Source organism: Podarcis pityusensis (genome assembly GCF_964106645.2).
Source record: "Podarcis pityusensis genome assembly, chromosome: 14".
NCBI lineage: Eukaryota > Metazoa > Chordata > Lepidosauria > Squamata > Lacertidae > Podarcis > Podarcis pityusensis.
The window spans coordinates 3,441,500-3,457,873 of NC_138039.1; the positions used below are offsets into that span (position 1 = coordinate 3,441,500).

Below are 16,374 nucleotides of genomic sequence, written 5' to 3' on the forward strand. Positions count from 1 at the left end.
GAAGCCACCCAGAGTGGCTGGGACAACCCAGCCAAATGGGTGGGGTACAAAGAATAAAATTGTTCTCATTATTATTTATTAAACCATAAAATAAAATTTAAAAAATAAAAAAATAAGCAAAACATAGATTTACTGCAACACATTGCCGGATTCAATTTGTTCACATTATTTCAGTCTACATTAGTATGATTCCCCTGGTTTTGGGTGGGGATAAGCGAGTAATAAGCAGAGAAGAGCAAAATGGGGAAAGAATTTTCGTTGGAGTGTAAGAAACTCTTTAACAAGGTTCTGATTTTTCCCGTGATGACATCAATGCTTTTTTTTGGAGGGGGGGGATATCAAATGTCAGATTCTTTTTTTTCTTTTTAAATGTTCTTCTTCGGTGTAGCTGCTTTGCTCATGCCCTAAGCATGTGCATAGCCTGCCTCTCAGGTAACCCAGCAACCCTCTGGCTCATTCATTTTCGGCGCATTCCACCTTCCCTCTGAGACGACCCTCCCCATATTCCCTTCTGCCATCTTCCTGGGAGATGCCTTGCAACTCATAATTTGGAAGAGTGAGAGCGTTAATCAGTTAATCAGCATGACTAACTTGAGCTTAATCACAAGCTGGAAACAAAGCAGTGAAGAAATAAAGTTGTAATTAATTGGAGCCAGACAGATTGGCTCACCCAGGAGTGCAGTAGAGAAACAACTACACAGAGATATGCACGTCCCCCTTGAACTCAGCGGGACTTAATTTTGGGGAAAAAGAAGTGCGTAGGATGAAGAGTTCTGTGGGGTTTGGATCTGAGATCTCATAGCAGAGCAGTGTATGGCTGTGTCAGGGACTTTAAAAAAGCGAACGCTTTTTATTCTTTGCTTGTCACGTATCTGTACCTTTCAACTCCTAGTTTATGAGATTATTTTTGGACACCTGAAGGGAGAGGGGGAAAGAGTTGCGAAGTGAACATTTGTTCTAGTCGGCAGCAGGGATGATGACTTCAGGGACTGTTCACAGTGTAATTTTCCGGAAACATGGAGGAGAGGGCTATTGATGGCTACTAGCCATGATTTCTATACTCTGCCCCCAGTCAGATGCTTGTGAATCCCAGTTGCTGGAAACTGAAGGAGTGGAGAGTTGCTCTTGTCCTCAAATCCTGCTTGCAGGTTTCCCATAGTGGGCCTCTGGTTGGGCCACAGTGAGAACAGGAGGCTGGACTAGATGGGTCATTGGCCTGATCCAGCAACCTCTTCTCAAATGGCTCTGCACAATTTAAGAACCTCTCTGCTTGTGCTTTCAAACCCTGCTCTGCGGGACAAAGGATACCTTTTTTGTTGTTGACATTTTATTAATTTTCCAATAAACAAAAATAAAAGCAAGAACAATACAAAACCAAAAACCACGTTCTTTTTTGGTTGACTTCCCTCCCCTCCCCCTCTTGGTTCCATTATATTGAACTTATTCATGCACGTCTATAAAACCTTATACAGTTATACCTCGGGTTACAGCCGCTTCAGGTTGCAGTTTTTTGGGGGTTATGCACCCGCCGAAACCCAGAAGTACCGGAACGGGTTACTTCTGGGTTTCGGCAGTCGCGCATGCGCAGAAGTGCCAAATTGCAACTCACGCGTGCGCAGACACTCTGCTGCGGGTTGTGAACGTGCATCCCACATGGATCACATTTGCAACCCGAGCGTCCACTGTATGTAAGAAAATATAAGTATATGTTTTTCTCTTTTTTATGTATATGATTGACGTTTTAATTTATTTTATGAGATGGTCTATATATATGTAATGTATTGCAAGATTATTAATAAAGACGGGGGGGGGGAGAGAGAAAGAAGGAAAAGTCAGAGCTTTCTGCCCATCTCTGTTTATCACACTAAGGGTGACCACCGGATGTAGCCTAACGCTTTAGAGCCATAGTCCAGTGGAACAGCATCTGCTGTAACCCCGAAAGATCCCAGCTGCAACCCCCCCAGGTAGGGCTGGGAGAGACCTGCTGCCTGAAACCCTGGAGAGTTTCTGCCAGTCAGTGTGGACCATACTGAGCTAGATGGAGCAAGGATCTGAACTCAGGAGAATGCACCTGCCTGTGTCTCTTCAATTATAGACTCCTGCAGGCTTTTCTCCACCTCCTCTGTGATTATATGTACCCTGCAATCACCTGTCCTGGCGTCTGAAGATGGATGTGTTGGTAAACAGCCTGTAAAATTTTCTTCTTAAAAGAGCAAAAATCTCATAATGCTTAATAGCAGGTTTAATCTCGCAGCGGCAGCAGCTGCTCCTCTGCCTGCCACGCTGAGATTTTACTTCTAGCCTGAAGAGCGTGTTGAAATCTGAAGAAAAGGAGCGCATGGGTGCATGCTCCCAGCAAGCTTTTTAAAAACCCATTCCTCCCAGAGGCAAAGATGTGACAGTGGCTTTAGCTGGCAGGAACAGATACCTGGGCTGAGTGGAGCTTATGCTTTCTGAACATAGAGCATGATGTGCATCTCTCGCTGGGATTGCATGTGCACAGAGACCCCCTGGGAAAGGGGGTGGAGGGTTGGAGAATGCGGGAATGCTTAGGATGGCGCATTTGCACCACTTGTGTCATGCACATTCATTAAAGGGGGCTGGGAGAGCTTTGGCAGAACCCACTGGGATCTGTGCTAAAAGGACTGTGATCATGGCAGTGTGTGTTTCTAGATGCCCTCCAGATAGGATTCAGGCTAAAATATATCAAAGGCTATGTTATAAAATATAGCACGGAAAAGCAATATTTACTTTGCCCTGTGAGATTGGCCCAGGGTTTCTTTGTTTGTTTTCCTGAAGATGCCTACAATCTAAGGAAAGACCCGCCTTTCTTTTTCTCCCTGTGATCCGTGTCTCTTCTTTCTCTTTCCCTGTTCCTTCCACCCACCACTGGCCTCTATCTATGCCTTTTGCACAAATGTCTTTCAGGCTGGGAAACCCAGCTTGCCGGATTCAGACAAAGCCATTTTGGATATTCTAGAACACGACCGCAAAGAGGCCCTGGAGGATCGCCAGGAGTTGGTCAACAAGATCTTTAACCTTCAGGAAGAGATCCGCCATGCGGAGGACCTCCGAGATAAGGTGAGGTGGAAAGCAAGAGGCGCTAAGAACGGAAGCAGGAAGCTTAATCTAGATCTACCGGTTTGGGGTAGGAGGTGTTGCGCATCCAGCAAAGTGCCCAATGGCATTTTTAGAGCCAGGGCAAGATTTCCATTCCTATGCACCCCCTTCGCATCAAAACCAGAACTGTGGGTGAGCTGAAAAGAATTATCATTGCCCTTGCTTGGCAACTCTTTTCAACAAAGCCAGCTGCTGTGTGCTATCACACGTGGTCCCCTCTTCCTCCTCACTAGCACTGTTCATGAAATAATGTGTTTTACTGTGTTAGGCTGCAGCCGAAGGATCGACAGCCTGGCTTTCTGTCCTCACTAAGCCCCTGAGCATAACACCATCGGGATATTTGCCTGCCATCTTTAGTAAAGGTAAAGGGACCCCAGACCATTAGGTCCAGTCGTGGCTGACTCTGGGGTTGCGGCGCTCATCTCGCTTTACTGGCCGAGAGAGCCGGCGTACAGCTTCCGGGTCATGTGGCCAGCATGACTAAGCCGCTTCTGGCGAACCAGAGCAGTGCACGAAAACACTGTTTACCTTCCCACTGGAGCGGTACCTATTTATCTACTTGCACTTTGACGTGCTTTCGAACTGCTAGGTTGGCAGGAGCAGGGACCGAGCAACGGGAGCTCACCCCGTCGCGGGGATTCAAAACGCTGACCTTCTGATCGGCAAGTCCTAAGCTCTGTGGTTTAACCCACAGCGCCACCCGCATCCCATCTTTAAAAGATGCTTAATTATTCCACGAGCAGCATATAACATTTTATCTTATTGGTTATCCAGCAATATGATACTCATTTTGCACACTGTGCAGAGGATGCCCTAGTTATGCAGCCTGCCCCATCATCATCAACAACAACAACATTGTTATGGTACTGCTTGACCAACTCTTCTAACGGAGGCACAGTCTGCAACGAAGTCTTGTGAACAGATTTCAGAGAAATACCAAGGCCATGGGACTCAGTGCCCCCCAAAACCTCATGACTCGCTGTCACCTGGTGCCCTGATATGCGGAGATAGATCAGCAGGAGTTCACCGCTTTGGAGCAGGCTAGCCCTTCGTCGATCACCTTGGTGCCCTGTGCTTATTGATTGATTCCTTTGTAGTACCTCGAGGAGAAACAAGAACTGGAGTTGAAATGCTCCACTCTGGGGAAGGACTGCGAAATGTACAAGCATCGGATGAACACGGTGATGATTCAGCTGGAAGAAGTGGAGAAGGAGAGAGACCAGGTACTGTACTTGGAACCACGAGAGCTGGGGGGGAGGGAGAGAAGTCAGGGAAGGAATCGGAGTGAGAGTCGAGCAGAGAGTTCTTACAGGAACTTTTGCAGCTCCCGTTTCGGGGAACAGGGAGGCGAAACATTTTGTGGAACGATGCCTCCCTGTCAGGCATGGAAGTATCCTCTCCTCCCACAGTGGCCTCAGGGTCAAGAGGAACAAACAGTTCATATTTTATGGCTTTTTATTCCGCCATCTGGTTGCAAGGCAAAAGATCCATGTCTCCACGCATAGGAGACATTGGCTCCTCTGAGTCCCTCCTCTTCCATCTCCCACAACATCCTGGGAGCCTACAGAAGTCACATCCCTCCGCATTCTCTGTTCTTGAATGTGGAGGGACCTGCGAGCCTTTGGACTAGGAGGGTCTCCCACACTCTCCAGGCAGGTTTCCTCATTCAGCTGTACATCATCCCTGTCTCCCTCTCCTCCTGAAACTGCTGGAGACTGAGAGGGCAAAACTTCCCACTCCTCCGCTTCTGAGAGGAGCCAATCAGACCGAGGGCTCATTTCCCATTCCTCTTGTTCAGTCCAGGCCCTGACATCCCCCCTCTGCTTTGGCTCCCAGTACGTTTTTGAGCACAATTCAAAGTGTTGGTGCTGACCTTAAAAGCCTTAAAACGGCCTTGGCCCAGTAGACCTGAAGGAACGTCTCCACCCCCATTGTCCAACCCGGACACTGAGGTCCAGCGCTGAGGACCTTCTGGCGGTTCCATCCCTGCAAGAAATGAGGTTACAGGGAACCAGGCAAAGGGCCTTCTCAGTAGTGGCGCCCGCCCTGTGGAACGCCCTCCCATCAGATGTCAAGGAAATAAGCAGCTATCTTATCTTTAAAAGACATCTGAAGGCAGCTCTGTTTAGGGAAGTTTGTGATATTTAATGCTGTATTGTTTTTAACATTCGATTTGGAGCCGCCCAGAGTGGCTGGGGAAATTATTATTATTATTATTATTATTACTATTATTACTATTATTACTATTATTATTATTATTATTATCTTTCCTTGTTGACACCGTCAGTTCAGTCAGTGGCTCTCCCCACTGCTGCTCTGTGCCGCATCCCACATATCCACTGTGACGTGTGCCTTAGTTACATCCCGGTTGGACTACTGTAATGTGCTCTACGTGGGGCTGCCTTTGAAAAGTGTTCAGAAGTTTCAGCTGGTCCAAAGTGTTGCAGCCAGACTGCTGACTGAGGCTGGTCACAGGGAGCATGTTATTCACCTGTTAAAGCAACTTCACCAGCTCCTCCTCTGCTTCTGGGCTCAATTGAAAGTGCTTGGTTCTGGCCTATAAAGCCCTATCTGTCTTGAGCCACCTGAAAGATTGTATCTCTTTATGTGAATGTTTTGGGTGCTAAGATCCTCCGGCAAGCACCTTCATCCGACTCTCTTTGCTTTCAAAGGCATTCCATTCGCGGGATGAGGCTCAAGCCCAGTATTCCCAGTGTCTGATTGAGAAGGATAAGTACCGGAAGCAGATCCGGGAGCTTGAGGAAAAGAACGATGAGCTCCGAATCGAGGTGGTCCGGAAGGAAGCCTGCATCTTTAACATGGAGTGCAAACTTAGGCGTCTCTCTAAGGACAACTTCTTTGATCAGGTAGAGCCAGCGGAGGTTCTTGCTCTGTGTCACATCACACATTGAATTTTTTTGGGGGGGGGTATGTTTACAGCCAATATTTGTTTAAGTGTGCAATGAGAATCCTAACGTGCGAATGCAGCATCCATGCACCTGCAACCATCAGGAATCCTTCCCTGGGTCCCAGGTCCAGAATATCCTCCAAGCAGGGTGGCACTGACGAAAAATGGGCAGGACTATGAGAGGGCTCTGGGAACATCTTGAAGCAATCCTAGAACTTCTTGTCAGCTCTGGGACATTAGCCCATGGTCCATATATTTGGAACTCTCCTTCCTTGAAGGTTTTGAATGGCAGAGGTTGGATGACCAGGGAAGATTTAGATGAGATTCCTTCATTGCAGAAGGTTGGACTAGATGACACTCAGGGTCCCTTTGGACTCTACTATCTGGGGCTGGTGGGAGCTGGAGTAGAATAACATCTGGAGGGCCACAGGCTCCCCACCAGTGCACTGGGTGAATTATTTTGAAGTGCAGTATTTGAATGCTAGAATCCTAGAGCCCGAAGGGACCTTGGAGGTTGATTATTCCAACTCTCTGCTCAGTACAAGATGCTGCAGATGCAGGATGCAACCACCACATCCCAGATGGTGGCCAGCCTCTGCCTAAATCCCATTGCCTACTGGGACCACCACTTCCACAGCTGTTACCATTAGGAAGCTTCTCCTAATGGTCTCTTGCTGGCAACTCTAACCATGTCTACACAGAATTGAGTCCTATTGAATTCAAAGAAGCTTCCTCCCAGGTATGTGAGGTTAGGACTACAACTCTGATTAGGGAGCCACACTCAGGTCACCGGTCACTAAAGTCTTCCTTCCGTTTGCTTCCAGAGCTTACCAAGGAATCTGCCCCTCACTGTGATTTCTCAAGCTCCCAGCCCCAGGATCAACGGCCAGGAGGCAGACGATTCCTCGACCTCCGAGGAGTCTCCAGACGACAGCAAGTTCTTCCTGCCCAATCAGCCTCGAATCCGAAGGATGAACCTGAAGGGAATCCAGGTACTTTCCAACACAAGGCAAAATTCTCAGAGGCCCAAGGTCATGATTTAAGACCTCTAAGATGCCCTTGGTCAACTTAGTACTCTGCAAAGTTTTCAGACAACAATTCCCAACAGCCCCAGCTGGCTGGTTGAAACTGGTGGTACTCCAAAAGATCTGGAGGGTGCCAGCTTGGGGAAGGCAATACTGGGGCATGTTCTGCAGGGAATCATCTTGAGGGTATCAAGAGCTCAGCCTACACTCGAGTAGGACCCTGGTAGAGAGACATGCCCGACTGGCATGTTCTCTCCCTCCTGGTCAATCGTTTGGGAGCTTCATAAGCTTTCTTCAGCCCGAACATCACAGCGACACCGGCACACTTAGGGATCCGCAGAGTTTGCACATCATGCATAACAGACCTCAGCAACTCAGCATTTTGGCTAATCTACTTTATTTACATCTAAACACACACGGAGCACTGCAACATGGCTCCTTCTCTCTCTAGCATCAGACAGCAAAGAGAAACAGAACAAAGGACAATAGTCTCACTTCATGGAACACAATAACACAAACATCCTGTCTCTGTCACTTTCCACTCTGTGGAGTCAAAACACATACCGTCATGTGATAGACAACAATCCCATGACTGAAATCATGGAGCAGGAATTCTAACATTGGGTAGGCAAGCATGGGTGCTATGGTTTTGATAATATCCTGCCTTTTGGATGGAGAATACAGGAAGTGCAGATAGAGGACCCGGGGCTTTTTTCAGCTGGAACTCACCAGAACTCAGTTCCAGCACTTCTTAGGTGGGCGCCATTGCCATTATAAGACAACAAGAGAGGCATTCGTGGTGAGTTGCAGCACCTCTTATTGCAATGAGCATACCTGGATCAAACCTACAAACAGCTGTCAGCATGGTGCAGTTGGGCCAACTCTGTGGAGAACCATATTTTGGGAGTAGACAATCCATTCCTCTGTGGCATTCTGTGGAATACAGTGTTTCTCTGGCTTCTTGATACTTGCAAGAGCAAAAAAAGAAGATGAAAGAAAAGCTGGAAAATTGGAGTGATCCTTTAAGCTCCAGCGCAAATGGAAAAGCTGATAGACAGCAGAAGGCTGATGGAAAAGTTCCCATTGGGTGGGAAGAATAATAGGGAGAAGACAGCCAAGATCCAGAGGAAAATTAGCTACCTAATTCAGAGTTAAATTAAACCTTGTCTTTTTTACTCATTCAAGTGTACAGGGAAACGTGCTTGAAGTCCTTGATTCTGCTTGATTGACTGAATCTTCTGCCACTGTGGGAAACTGCAAAAAGTTTCACTAAGACATATTTAGCCACAATGGGGGGAAAACTGGGCTTTTTTTAGATTTAGGGTTTCATTTAAAACATTGCTAGGATTTACAACATGGGTAGGCAAACTAAGACCCGGGGGCCGGATCTGGCCCAATCGCCTTCTCAATCCAGCCTGTGGACGGTCCAGGAATCAGCGTGTTTTTACATGAGTAGAATGTGTGCTTTTATTTAAAATGCATCTCTGGGTTATTTATGGGGCATAGGAATTTGTTCATTTTTCCCCCTTCAAAATATAACCTGGCCCCCCACCAAGGTCTGAGGGACAGTGGACCTGCTGAAAAAGTTTGCTGACTCCCTGATTTACCATAATCTGCTAGCCTAGTCCAGTTTGGAGATCTTTACCCACACACCCCATGCCTTGATGATCTCATTAGCACACATCCTACCCAAGAGGTTTTCAAAGGGGCTGTGGCTTGGATGTCATGGTTTAAGCATTTATTTACTTTGTTAGTTTGCACTCCATTTTCTCTCGAGACAAACGGATGCCAACAACAACTGTATTAATAATAATTTATAATAATAATTTATTATTTATACCCAGCCCATCCGGCTGGTTTTCCCCAGCCACTCTAGGCAGCTCCCAACAGAATATTAAAACACGATAAAACATCAAACATTAAAAACTTCCCTAAAGAGGGACATGCCTTCAGATGTCTTCTAAAAGTCAGATAGTTGTTTATTTCCTTGACATCTGATGGGAGGGCATTCCACAGAGCGGGTGCCACCACTGAGAAGGCCCTCTGCCTGGTTCCCTGTAACCTTACTTCTTGCAGTGATGGAACTGCCAGAACGCCCTCGGAGCAGAACAATGGGGATAGAGACGCTCCGTCATCTATTCTGGACTGTGGCCATTTAGGGCTTTTAAGGTCATCACCAACACTTTGAATTGTGCTCGGAAACGTAGTGGGAGCCAATGTAGGTCTTTCAGGACCGGTGTTGTGTGGTCTCGGCGGCTGCTCCCAGTCACCAGTCTAGCTGCCACATTCTGGATTAGTTGTAGTTTCCAGGTCACGTTCAAAGGCAACCCCACATAGAGCACCTTGCAGTAGTATTAATAGATTTGTGCACTGCCTTTCCAAACACTTGTTCCAAACCACTTAACATGAAAATGTAAAGTCCATCTCCGGACCATTGTCCATTGTTCCTTGGCAACAGTAATCACAGGTTTAATGCCTTTGGACTTTGGCGGTCCTGTTTACTTATTGTGGCTGTTAGGAACTGGTGGGTCTGCATGTGGCTACCCCAAGCGGTGAACCACAAAACAGCAGACAGGAGCCTTCTCATTCTTCTGGACTGATCCTGACCATGCAGGCTTGCCATTGGATCCTTCTGGGCAGGAAGGTATAAAAGAGGGAGTCCTATTCCAGTTGAGCCTTGCATGAGCAAAGAGATCATCCTGAGCGTTGCATGTTCCTGATATTAAGAACCTAAGAAGAACCCTAGTGACTCAGGCCCATCTAGTCCAGGATCCCATTCTCACAGTGGTCAACCAGGGGTCTGTGGGAAACCAGGGAGCAGAACATGAGCACAAGAGCACTCTCCCCTCCTGATGTTTCCAGCAACTGGTATCCGGATGCATCACTGCCTCTGAGTGTGGAGGCAGTTCATAGCCATCATGGCTAGAAGTCGTCAGTAGGCTTTCTCTCCATGAATTTGTCCAATCCTCTTTTCAAGACATCCATTATTGGTTGTTCTTTGGCTCTGCCTTGATCATTGCTTCTGACCACTGACCCGTCTCATGGCTCCCAGAGTCTGACTCATCTCTGACTGCTGCCCATAGCCCACAGGTCAGTCCTTCATGAATTTGTTAGATCCATTTGCAAGCCAACGACCTCCACCCATGGTCGTGTTCTCCATGAGATAACCGTGTGTGAGCTTCCTTCTGACAGACATTCTCTCTCCCCTTTCCCACCATGCTCATAATTTTTATAAACCCTCCATTTGTGGAACTGATGTAATATTGTTCTCTTACATTCACGTGAACGCAATCTTAGTCAGTTTCACAAAGCACAGGAGCTACGCTTATGCTTCTCTGCCCATTTCTGTTTTTCCCCAAATCATAGAATTGCCCTTTGGCATTGGGAAAGCCTGAAAGGTGTTTCTTTTTATGAGGAATCCTAGCTTGTGTCCTGAGTTCAGTTTCATTTCTGTCCTTTTCCAGCTGCCAAGAACGAAATCCCCCGTCGGTTTGAGCCGAGCATCGGATTATCAAGGTCAGAGAAAGAACTTCCCTGCCTCGTCCATCTTCCCTGTTAATGCTCAAGCTGTTTCCCTTGTTCTAACTAACGTTTCCAGCCAGGCAAGCACGAAACTCGCTCCCAAAAGATAAGAGCTGCAATGTGTATATATATGTGTGTGTGTGTGTATATATCCCTCCCTGATAGCAAACACTTTTTGAGAATCATTTAAAACAGACTGGCAATTGACTCAGGTCTGCTTTCTGTCACTCTGGAGCTGAAACGTTCCTACACAGAAGCAAGGCAGGTGTCGAGCCCAGCCCACAGTGCAGAGACCCAGAAGCAGAGGAGATCTCCCCAGAGGAGAACCCCAATGAGACCCCCGCCCTTAAACAAACACTTAGATAAGACAAATTAGTGTAGCTTTTTAGACAGATGGCTGCCCACCTGTATATCCAGTATTAGGGTGTGATTAAGCAAACATTAGCGGGACACGGGTGGCGCTGTGGTCTAAACCACTGAGCCTAGGACTTGCCGATCAGAAGGTCGGCGGTTTGAATCTCCGCAATGGAGTGAGCTCCTGTTGCTCAGTCCCTGCTCCTGCCAACCTAGCAGTTCGAAAGCACATCAAAGTGCAAGTAGATAAATAGGTACCACTCCGGCGGGAAGGTAAACGGCATTTTCGTGCACTGCTCTGGTTCACCAGAAGCAGCTTAGTCATGCTGGCCACATGACCTGGAAGCTGTATACCGGCTCCTTCGGCCAATAAAGCGAGATGAGCACTGCAACCCCAGAGTCGGCCACGACTGGACCTAATGGTCAGGGGTCCCTTTACCTTTTTAAGCAAACATTAGCGGGATGTGGGTGGCGCTGTGGTCTAAACCACTGAGCCTCTTGGGCTTGCCGATCGGAAGGTCGGCGGTTCGAATCCCCGGGACGGAGTGAGCTCCCATTGCTCTGTCCCTGCTCCTGCCAACCTAGCAGTTCGAAAGCACATCAAAGTGCAAGTACATAAATAGGTACCGCTCTGGCAGGAAGGTAAACGGCGTTTCCGTGCACTGCTCTAGTTTCACCAGAAGTGGCTGAGTCACGCTGGCCACATGACCTGGAAAAACTGTCTGCGGACAAACATCAGCTCTCTTGGCCAGTAAGGCAAGATGAGTGCCGCAACCCCAGAGTTGTTTGCGACTGGGCTTAACTGTCAGGGGTCCTTTACCTTTACTTTTAAGTGAACATTTGTCCGGGGGGGGGGGAAAGGTTGTTGAATTCATGTTGATTGCTTGGGGGTGGAAGAAGCAGCGCTTTAAGAAATGGATCTGCACAAGTGAAACATCTGCGCCCAAAGAGGTGCATATGTTTCTGCTTAGGGCAGCCTTCCAAACCTGGGACCCTCCAAATGTTGCTGTCCTACATTCTCCATCTTCCCTGGCCATTGGCCACCCCTGCCGGGGCTGATGGGAGTTGGAGTCCAGTGACCACTGGTGGACACCAGGCTGCAGAAGACTGGCTTTGACTCGTCCCTCCAGCCCTGAAGTTTTGGAACGGAGAGGAAAGTGGTGGGAAAAGTTCAGGAAGTGAGAGAGATTTTTTGCACCACGGAACAGAGAAAAATAATAACGGCCGCACCGCGAGGGGTTGGGGCTGCCGCCGTGAACCAAACGAGAGCAATAATCGCATGTGATAGAAATCTTGTTTGCACAGAATTATTTCCACCGAAGCGGGCCTTAATGCCAATATCTCGCGTCTCTCTCATCCTCCCTGACTTCCTCCGCTTTTGTCATTTGTGAGCCCAGCAGTTCGAGGACACGACGAAGACAAGGGTGAGGCCAGCATCAGCAGCCACGCGGACACCAATTCCTCTAATCCCATTTCCATCAGCAACTCGGTGGGCAGCTGCGAAGTTGGCAAAATCGTAAGGAGCTTGCGGGGGCCTCGCTTCCGTGACCTTCCCCCTATAATGTGGCTTTCTGCGCCGGCGACGATTCCAACCCCTACAAAACAGGGAGGCCTCGCCAGCCAGCAACCTTAATCCTTTTAACATATTCTCTATATTAGAACGTTATTAACCTTTCCTCTTAAAATGCATCCCGCCGCTGGGTTATGTTTATTTAAAGCTATTTCACCAGCCTCTCACTGTCTCGTCGCTCAGTTTTAAAACTTAGCAGCGGGGGGAGAGAAGCGGTGATCCTTACCTCACTGCATTGCAATTGCTTTTTATACTTTATTCTTAGCGAAACATTTCCGTTTCCTTGCAGTTCCTAACGCCCTTCATGTTTGTAAGTCAAAGCTGGGTCAGGAATGTGTGCGGATGTCTTCCCATTGTCTCTTAAGGCAGACATCCCATTAGGCACAATGCGATCAGCAGCACAGCAGGTTGGCAGTTAGTGGCAGAGGGAATTGGTCAGAGAACAAAGGTGTCTTGCTGGTGGTTTGTAGGAAATGTTGCCCTGGTAAATGAAAAGGATGTCTTCCCTCTATAGTTGGAGTAGCAAAACATGAATTATACTGCCTGGGTTCAGATGCCCAGCCTGGTACCCTCCCAGCTTCAGCTCCTGCCATCTCCAACCACTGGCTGTGCTGAAGTACATCTGGTGGAGGACAGTACAGTGGTACCTTGGTTTAAGAACAGCTTAGTTTATGAAGAACTTGGATTAAGAACGCTGCAAGCCCAGAAGTAGGTGCTTTGGTTTGTGAACTTTGCCTTGGAAGCAGAACATGTTCCACTTCCTGTTGGGTGTGTTCCATTTGTAAATTGAGTCCCCCGCTGCTGTGGGAAAGCATGCCTTGGTTTAAGAATGCTAGAGAGCCAGTGTGGTGTAGCAGTTAAGAGCGGTGGACTCGTAATCTGGTGAACCGGGTTCGCTTCCCTGCTCCTCCACATGCAGCTGCTGGGTGACCTTGGGCTAGTCACACTTCTTTGAAGTCTCTCAGCCCCACTCACCTCACAGAGTGTTTGTTGTGGCGGAGGAAGGGAAAGGAGAATGTTAGCCGCTTTGAGACTCCTTCGGGTAGTAATAAAGCGGGATATCAAATCCAAACTCTTTTTCTTCTAAAGGGAGTGAAAAGTGGGATATCAAATCCAAACTCCTCTTCTTCTTCTTCTTCTTCTTCTTCTTCTTCTTCTTCTTCTTCTTCTTTGGTTTAAGAGCGGACTTCTGGAACGGATTAAGTTCGTAAACCAAGGTACCACTGTACTGGGTTCAAGAGCTGGTTTTGAGTCTTCTGTGGCTCAAGACTCCAATTCTTCTTCTCCTATGAACCAACCCAGATCCTTTGACGGTTATCAGAGGCCCTTTTTCATGTGCTTCCTCCACGAGAGATCTGGAAGCATGGCAACATGAAAACAGGCCTTTTTTGTGGTAGCTCCCTGCTTGTGGAATGCTCTCACCAGGAAGCTCGCCTGGTGCCATCATTATATACCATTAGGTGCCTAGCAAAAACGTTCATTTTTAACCAGGCTGGTTGGCCGGCCTTCTTGCTTGGTTGTTTATGTTTTAATCTGGAGCGGGGTGGGTTTTAATGGAGGTACACGTTTGTTGTGTGCTTAAAATATTGCAAGTCACTTTGAGTTGCCATGGCAAAACCAAATAATAATAATAATTAATAATAATAATAATAATATACCTGAAGGAGCGTCTCTACCCCATCATTCAGCTCAGACACTGAGGTCCAGCTCCGAGGGCCTTCTGGCAGTTTCCTCACTGTGAGAAGTGAGATTACAGGGAACCAGGCAGAGGGCCTTCTCGGTAGTGGCGCCTGCCCTGTGGAAAACCCTGCCATCAGATGTCAAGGAACAACTATCTGACTTTTAGAAGACATCTGAAGGCAGCCCTGTTTAGGGAAGTTTTTTTTTATATATATATAAGATATTTATTGAAATTTTCAAAGTGTTACCACATAAAATAAAAGCAGTAGAAAATACAAAATAAGCATAATTAACAAAGTAGAAAAAGGGGAAAAAAACAAACCCCTTCCAACCGTATGAATACAAATTCAAAGATAAGAAAAAGTGACAAAAAAGAAAAAAAAGAAGAAAATATAGAAATACATCACACACAATTAAAAAACATTTAAAAACAAATTCATTATTCTCAAATCCTCAACTGTCATTACCTTCTTTCTTTGACCTCCTCCTCCTCCCTTTCTTTGTATCCTAGTTATTAATTATCCCAGCAAATCCTTTCCATATTTCATAATATTCTGTCATTACATTACCCTAAACTGTTTTAATCTTATCTTTCTATAATAAAATAAACCTTAAAGCTTGAAACTTAAATCTTATCCTTACCAACTTCTCATAACCATAATATTCTTTCATAATTCTTTAAACATCTTTACTAAAGCCAAGTAATTTCATTCCAACATTTTTCTGACATTCATCAATTTTATAAAACAGTTCTAATGGTAGAAAAAAGAAATGCAAACAAATCCAATCTTCATCCAACGTCCCTTCCTCCTGGTTCCGGGTTTTGTCAGTCCTTATTATCCGGTCGATCTAGCCCATTAACCTGGCAGCCTTATATCCGAGGTCCTCAAGTCTCTTCCATGTCCCTTCCGCAGCTCTTCTTCATATTTGTAACTGTATTTTCCCTTGTCTCCTGCTCGTGGTAACTCCAGCTTGGCAATATTTTTAGCCCTTCTCGACAGGTCAGCCCCTTTTCCATATTCAACACTAAATTCCATATGGTATTTAAAAGCATGTTTCAAAGACCCTCCAAAATTAAGAGCCCCCACAATCCCAAACATCTCACGGCCCATTGCCAGATTTGAAAAGTCCAAACATCCCAGCATAGGGGGGTCAATCCAGCCCCCCATTTCCAAGCCAAACCAAACTTTTTCTTTCCAAATCTGGTTTTTTCCAAGTTCATTTGTCAAATCCGAAAACTCATATTCCTGTTGGGCCTGTTCTGTCAGGACACACTCCTGATTTAATTCCTGAGTGGGCTCCACATATTTTCCCACTGTCTGTTCAAAATTTCCCACTGCCTGTTCAAAATTTCTAGTCGAAGTCACCATCCAATTCACCTTTTCATGTAATTGTTCCAGTAGGGCATTTGTTTTATAGAAAGCACACAACAAAGCTTCTGAATACATTGTCCTGCAAGGTCAAATGCCTGTTCCCAGGATTGTTATCTGTAACAGCTGCCGGCTCCCTGGAGTTGGTTACAGTTACACAGTCTCCCTCTAGGGGGAAAACTTCTATTTGTTCTTACAACAAAGTTTCCCTTTTTGAGATACTTTGTCAATATTTGTTGCTTAAAGATGCGAAGGGAAGCAGTGGAATCGCTATGTTTCTCTTCTTTTAGCTATCTGTCAAAAACGCTTGTCTCTGGTCAATGAACTTCAAACGTCAATCCTGACACCCCGCTCCAGGATCAGGACGGAGGAAAGTTACTTTACTTTAAACTCACTTTAAACAGTCCGGAAAAGATCCCCCTCCTTCTCCTGCTGTCGAAGGGGGGTCCACAATTTTAAATGATGAAATCCAATCCTTTAAAGGCGATTTTCTAAGCTCTAGTTTACGTTGTCTTTGCTTTATTCTGTCTACAGAAGAACGGAAGGCTGACTTCCTGTTTCAACCTTCCCGTTCCATACCAAATTTAAATAGGTTTTTAAAATCCAATTCCTTTCTGCTCGCAAGTCCTTATCTAATGTCCAGTTGTTCAAAGTCTAAGTACTCACGGGTGCTTATTTTAGAGTCCGAATTGTCCCAGGAAAAAGGCAGCGCTCTCCGGCAACGGCTGTGCGGCTTCGCTCCACGGAAATAGCAGTTGACTCACAGCACCGCGCCACTTCCCCCTCTTCACTTCAGAGCCCGTTGGTGGGTTCCTTAGCGAGTTG

At 46.6% G+C, this 16,374-nt stretch overlaps 1 protein-coding gene across 3 annotated transcripts in view; it reads left to right on the top strand.

The window, feature by feature from the left end:
- The window catches only part of CARD11 (caspase recruitment domain family member 11), a 308,118-nt gene that overhangs the window by 46,930 nt on the left and 244,814 nt on the right, over positions 1–16,374 (top strand). For all 3 annotated transcript variants that reach the window (XR_013979425.1, XM_080980956.1, XM_080980957.1), the window contains 6 exons: positions 2,929–3,081; positions 4,218–4,343; positions 5,793–5,987; positions 6,853–7,020; positions 10,518–10,569; positions 12,327–12,445. Coding sequence is in view for 2 of the 3 variants with exons in the window: in XM_080980956.1 (XP_080837082.1) it covers positions 2,929–3,081; positions 4,218–4,343; positions 5,793–5,987; positions 6,853–7,020; positions 10,518–10,569; positions 12,327–12,445 (813 nt within the window). In the remaining variant the exon portion in view is untranslated. The remainder of the gene's footprint in view (positions 1–2,928; positions 3,082–4,217; positions 4,344–5,792; positions 5,988–6,852; positions 7,021–10,517; positions 10,570–12,326; positions 12,446–16,374) is intronic.